Here is a 7,168-nt window from a genome sequence, read left to right on the forward strand (position 1 = left end):
GGCATGTAACCGAACCAAACAGCTTTTCGTGTGAAACGACTCCAAAAAGTTTTTTTAACCATTAGACGTTTTTTTAGAAATCGAAGCACCTATAAAATGCATCGATGCCAAACAACAACTAGTTTACAAGCATTTCCATAATTGCTGAAAGTAGGTGTACGTTTCGATTTGTTGTCATCCCAAGTTTGTATCTTGTTTTAGATGCACATTCTCATACGTAGAGATGTAAATCAGGCCATGCCGCCCGCAGCCCAACACGACAGTTCGCGGGCCATGCCAAGCCCGACACGATCATGCGGGCCGTGTTGAGCCTAGGGTTTTAGGTCCACGCACGACACGGCTCATATATATTTTATATATATTCATATATTTATATATATATATAATATTATATAAATTATAATTATATAATAATATATAGTATATAATATATTAAAAAAATAAATATTTTTTAATTTTATTATACTAATTTATTTAATTATTTTATATCTAAGCAATTGTATATATAAAATTAAAATTTTAAAATTTTTATCATTTTTTGAAATAAATAACTTTGGCACGATGCACGGCCTGACCTGGCCCAAGCCTCGGCCTACGGGCCAGCCCAACCTGCGGCACGGCATGGGCCCGTACGGTCCTAAGCCATGGGCCATGCTGAACTGACCCCCAAATTTTTCACCAGGGAAGGCAGCACGACCCGTAAGGACCCACGGGCCACCACGGCATGACCCACACTTTGCGTGATTGGAATCCAAAAACCTCTGATGTTGCAATTAATGCCAAACCCCTTTACTCACTTGACGTGTTACTCGCACGTGTCGGCTTCAGTCAGAGTTGGGCCCGTTCGAACAGCTTTTACAACCTTTCATCGCGAATATCCACGTACTTCTGTACTTTATTTGAGGAGATATTCCCAATGCAACGCTACGATGGCTGTTCGAATGGAGAATAAGACTCGAGGCAACCAGTCTCTCAAACTCAACGAAAGAACGCCGTCCCGAATCCCAACGGCTACTTTATAAAACGGCTAGTTTTTTAACCTTTTTTCCCTTCTCTTTTTTGTCTACGTTAATTTTCTCTCTCCCTGTCCTCTTCGTTACAGAACTCATTACTCTTCATGCTTTTTCACTTACTCTGTTATCATCGTCCCTTCAAGAAAAGTTTGTTTCAGTCTAATCTTCCGGCGTGAAAGGTGGTTTTCTCACCACATACGTTAGTTTTCCGGTAGCTCAAGAAAAAGGGTTTAAAGGATTTCAGCAGAGGAGGCCCTTGACTGACAGTCCCAGCTCGAACAATGTGGAACAGCGGTAAGAATTATCCGGTGAAAGAATTACCAGCACCGCCGCGGACGTGGAAATCGGCTCCATGTTCGCCGATGCCACCGCCGGAGAAGAAGCGGTCTTCTCCCCCCAGAAAACAGGATGTTTTTCATGTTATTCACAAGGTGCCTCCAGGAGATTCTCCTTATGTGCGGGCGAAACAAGTTCAGGTAAGAAGGTTACCTTCCTCTGTTTTAATGGCCGGGTATGCGTTTCTTTTGAGATTTTGTTAGTTCTTTTGTTTCTTTCGAGGGTTTTAATCGAATGAAATGCTTTTGTTGTTATTGGTCTGTGTTCTTTGAATTCCATCTTGTTCTTTGGTCTCAGGTATTTTGCGTTTTAAGCAATTTCGTAAAGGATTCCTCTTTTACACTTCAAGCAATCTTTTCCATTTAACAGTCTTCTTTATAATCTCCGTTGCAATTTTTGGCGCCTAGGATTTCTGGGTTGCCCGGTTAGATGGTGAAGAAATTTAAGCTGTTCTATAATGTCGAAAACATCCTTTCTTGTTTCTTTTCGTCTCTTTTGTTGAAAACTTAGGTTGTGTAACATCCGTTTCTTGCTATTTTTGTTCAGTACATCGTTTCTAATTTCTGTCCTTGTTGCGAATTACTTAATCAAACTGATTGTTTCTTGCAACTTTTGTGGATTTTCTGATTGATAGTCTTAAGCTGTGTCTGATTTACTATTCTGTACTTTCTATAGGTGATGAGAAATTCCATATTATTTAATTGTTTCTTTGTCAGTGATAATTCACCGTCTTTTCTGCAATTCATGAGAAATCCCATAATGGAAGAATGTTATCCACTTCAATTCTTTAATATTATGCCAGCTTTTCTTTAATCATCTTTTCATTTATCTTATTAATTTGCAAGTTCCAACCCAACTGCAGTTGATAGATAGAGATCCGAACAGGGCCATTTCCCTGTTCTGGTATGCAATTAATGCTGGTGATCGTGTTGATAGTGCCTTGAAAGACATGGCAATTGTGATGAAACAGTTGAATAGAAGTGATGAGGCAATTGAAGCAATAAAGTCATTCCGTCATCTTTGCTCCGAACGAACTCAAGAATCTCTTGATAATGTACTTAACGACCTCTACAAGGTAAAACCTTATCTCTTGATAATGCAATTACTTGAAGTTAATAAGAATTCGCCAAGTTTTAGACACTGAACTTTATGCCAAGTTGTGTTCATCAACAGTGCATATTCCAGTTCTTGTTATTTTCTTCGTGATTCTAAGATATCATGTTAGTTAGCTGGACCAAGGGATGCAATTAGAGAAAAGAAGAAGCTTAATTTGTGAGGTTTTGGGAAGAGGTGGCATAAAAAATATGAAATCACACCAACAATTCGATGGTAAAGAATTTGAAGAATATGGTTTAACTATATAAATTAATTTTTTTATTTTTATTTCGACATTACGGTTGTTGTTTGCAGGAGCAAATGTGAGATAGAAAAGTTTTAAGGTTTTAATTTAGTAATTAATTTGGAAATTAATGTATTATGATATATATAAAACTGTAGATAAACAGGGATTTTGGGGTCTTGAAGGTCATGAATCATGATAGATCTGTCAATTTGGCAGTGTCAGTAGAAGGATGCTTTTGGACTAAAGATATAATTTGATGATATGAAAACTGTAAGGTCATTCATGTCTGCCATATTTTTTTTTATTTGATTTTCTTTTTTGAAATTTGGGACTGATAATCTTCATGTAATATAGAACACAGGATTTGTTATAAGTGTTCCCTCTCTGATCTATATGATAGATATAATTTCTCCATACTGGGGTCTAGTTCTTTTTCTTTGTTTTCCACAGACACGTCTTTAATGGTGTCTGCAGTTTCAGACTCCCAATAATACAAGTAGGTTCATACTTATAGTGGACTGGCACCAATGAATATTTAGTTTCTTCATATGGGAACAATTTCCTTTAATGGCAAAGTTTCTCTATGAGTTTGTTGTACATCTTTCTCTGTACACATATCTACGAAACACTTTAGACATCTCTGTATATTTGTGTTTGCAGAGGTGTGGCAGGTTTAGAGACCAAATTGAACTGCTTTGGCACAAGTTAAAGCTCATTGAAGATGGCATAGCATTTGGTGGAAAGAAAACCAAGATAGCAAGATCTCAAGGAAAGAAGTTCCATGTCACCATTGAACAAGAGAAATCAAGGTGAGCATACCTCCACTTCTCAGTGAAAAGAACCTGAATTTCCTCTCTTACATTCCTCTCACTTTCTCCTATTAAAACAGGTTGTTAGGGAACCTGGCCTGGGCTTACCTGCAAGAGAAAGATTACCAAACTGCAGAAGAACTTTATAGGTAAATCCTTACATAGACTTTTTTCTAGTTTCTCTACCAATCTAACTGAACTCAAGTGGTTCTGGTTATGGATTGATGATACTGCTTGTATTTGATTCAACAACTATTCTGAGAGCTATTGACATATCAGTACCATCAATTGTAAAAGAAGATATAGTTTTAACTCTGTAGTACACATAAAAGAGGGAATGGGGCAAATCTGAAAATGCTACAAATATTTCTTTGCCTGGATGCAGGAGAGCTCTTTCTATAGAACCAGATAAGAACAAGCAGTGCAACCTTTCCATCTGCTTGATGCATAGGGGAGAAATTACCAAAGCCAAGTCTCTCCTTCAGGCCATAGCACCCTCATCCGCAGATCGAGGACTGGCAGATCCTTACATTAAATCCTTTGATCGTGCTTCGGAGATACTTGCTGAGATCGAATCACAACCAACAACTGATGCAACTGAGCAAACCAAAGAGATAAAGGAGAGTTCGTTCACATCTCCCATTAACAAAATCTCAAGCTCACGGGCTTCATCTGTAAATGCAATTCAGAGTCATGGTTTTGGCTTCCCAATTCCTCGAAGGTTGGAAGACAGCAGCAACAAAGACCTGGTTCAGTTAGAAGCACAGAAGAGAGAATCAGTTTCTTCTGGGAACCATAAAAGTGAACTTTATTCTCAAAATCTGATTGATGAGGCTGATCCCTCTGGCTTTGACAACGGAAGATTGAATACTGAGATGAAAGCTGAAGAGTCCTCATGCAATACAAAAAAGGACTGTCAGTCTTCTCAGCAGCCTTTCTTTGCCAATAAATGGAGGAAAGGAGCTCATTCAGAGAAAATATATAGAACGTCTGATTACTTTACTTCACAGAAAGGCATTAGCGAGAGAAGAAGAGTTGAGGGAGGTTCTGCAACAAAGAACACCAAACATAATGGAAGCATATTTAGTTCCCAAGTCTCTATTGATGAAAATATAATGCATGGCTGGACAGAAAAAATAAGTGGTTCACATTCTTCCAGTGGTGGAGTAATGGCACCCCAACAACTTAAAGGAGGTCTACCAGTAGACGTTTGTGGGGGGCATTCCAAGATAACACCACCAAAAAGAGAAAGTGAACCATGTTCATCCGCCAATGGAGATTGGAGATGTAGATCAAGGGGGAATATTGTGAAGAAAAATCAGACGATAGATGGTATTTCATGGTATTCTAATGGAGATTCAAGAACAAGATCTCAGGAAGGCAATGAACAGAAGAAACTGGGAGTGGGAGAAATCACTAGTATCTCATGGTATTCTAATGGAGATTCAAGAACAAGATCTCAGGAAGGCAATGAACAGAAGAAACTGGGAGTGGGAGAAAGCACTAGTATCTCAAGTCCCAAAATACTTGGGGAATCACCAAGTATACTCGTTGGCAATTCACATGCTATGTCACAAGAAAAGCTTAATGGAGTAACTAGAGCTTGCATCAATGGAAACTGGGATCAGAGGTCTGAAATTACAGTCTCTGATAGCATGAGATGGTCAGATAAGATCGAGAACAAAAATGTTAGAATAAACATCCATGAAGCAGATAATATTCCAGTTTCCGTTACAGGAAATGCAAACCCAACGCAAGAGTACTCTGTCTTCAAGACTGGGAAGAGTTGGGCAGATATGGTTGATGAAGAAGAAGAAGAAGAGTTGTCAGCTGCCGGAACTGACTTTCTGATTGAGAAACAAGCGTACCTTTCCGGTGATTCATCAGTTTCTTTTCAGAATCCAAACAAATGGGCTGATGGATGGAACAATGATGAAAACCTTAATCTGAACATCACTGGCTCCACCCCTCCTCTTCCTACTGCCACACGTTCACAGTTGGGTTTTTATTCACAGAAACATCCATTTTCCCAGAACAACACTGAGATTTTCGAGTGGAAACTCGGAATGGTTGATCTAAACGAGGAAGAAAATGGAAGGCACATAAACAGTGCTTCATTTGGGAATTCAAAAGCTCGACGGTGTCTGTCTTTTGATCAGCAACCAAAGCTGGATCCAGTAGATTACTACTGCTGTTCCTCCACACCAATGGCAAGCAAGGCATTGGGTACTGAGGATTATAATTGCTCAACAACTGGGTCTACTTGCGGGAAGAATTTAAAGCCAATGGTGAGAACAGCTCGACGAAAAAGGCTTCAGGTATTCAGGGACATCACCCTTCTTCCAGATAGCCCAAGAGCTTATTATCCTACATGAGGCACATAAAAGTATCCATGATATATTTTGAGTTCTTCAATTTTTTTTGTTTTTTTTTATATTTGATTGGAGGTGTCTATAGTTTTACAGAATTAAGTTTGGGTGGGTGTCTATAGTCTATCTGAATCTTTAGTTGTGTGAATTTCTTTCTTTTTTCAGACATAGCTTATGGGTTGCACTTCCTCTCTCAAGTGGTGAAATACCATTGGGTTTACTATAAGGTTTACAGTGAACCCTCCGAAATCTAAGTAGTTCAAGGGGGGAGCCCTTAAAAGTTTTGGAGGGCCTGTTTGATAATAGCTGAAGCTTCAAAAACTTGGAGTTCATTTGGTTTCCAGGAATAGGTGCCTAGAATCAGAATTGGAATGGTCTTACTGTTTATTTGGCATAGGAATGGGAGTGGGATTAATGGCCATTCCAGGACACCCCCTACGGTATGGGATTTTCGTTCTAAAGTTTGTCAAAAAGTAAAGAACTCAAGATAAAAAATCCCCCAAGTCCTACTATTAATAAATCAATAATAACATAGATATTAATTAATTAATAATAAAATATTAGTAAAATACTTCTCAGATAATAATACTATAATAAAATATTAATAAATTAATAACAAAAAAATAAAGATATTGTTTATTTAATAATAATCATAAGAATAATTAAGAACAAATAAAATATTAGTACATTATAATTAAATTAATAATAAATTACTAAAATATTATTTATTAAATAAGAATAAATTAATTTTAAAATAATAAACAAAAATAATAGAATATTAATAAGCTAATAAGAAAATAATAACTTATGAATATTAAAGTTATAATAATATATTAACATATTAATAAAATATTTAAAAATTAATGATAAAGACTAAGATACTAATTATTAAATACTAATGAAATATCATAACAAAATCATAAAAATAAATAATATTATTTATTAAATAATAATAATAAATAAGTGGAAATAAAATATTAACATAATATAACTAAAGTAATAATAAAATACTAACATATAAATTATTTAATAATAATAAATTCATTTTAACATAATAAACAAAAATAATAGAAATTAATAAACTAATAAGAAAGATGCAAAGAGAAGACCTATAATCCATTTTGTGACGATTTATGGTCGTAGAAACTGGTAACATGCGCAGCCAAAGGTGCAAAGGAGAGAGTAATTTGGTGTGCGATTAAATAAAATTGCATAGGGAGACCTGCCTTTGAGAGTCAGAGAAGGAAGGTAGTTGATTAGAAAAACTGTAGTTTCCGCAACATCAGACCAAAAGTTCTA

The 7,168-nt window shown here is 36.5% G+C and overlaps 1 protein-coding gene across 1 annotated transcript; it reads left to right on the forward strand.

Annotated features, from left to right (window-relative positions):
- The first annotated feature begins 1,126 nt into the window (after positions 1-1,126).
- On the forward strand, positions 1,127-6,017 carry LOC104598291 (uncharacterized). Its single transcript, XM_010260281.3, has 5 exons — positions 1,127-1,489; positions 2,212-2,424; positions 3,352-3,500; positions 3,581-3,649; positions 3,886-6,017. Exons 1-5 carry the CDS (start codon positions 1,295-1,297, stop codon positions 5,873-5,875), a joined length of 2,616 nt encoding a protein of 871 aa, XP_010258583.1. The 5' UTR covers positions 1,127-1,294; the 3' UTR covers positions 5,876-6,017.
- The last annotated feature ends 1,151 nt before the right edge of the window (positions 6,018-7,168 follow it).

Source organism: Nelumbo nucifera, chromosome 7, assembly GCF_055504915.1.
Source record: "Nelumbo nucifera cultivar China Antique chromosome 7, China Antique-T2T, whole genome shotgun sequence".
NCBI lineage: Eukaryota > Viridiplantae > Streptophyta > Magnoliopsida > Proteales > Nelumbonaceae > Nelumbo > Nelumbo nucifera.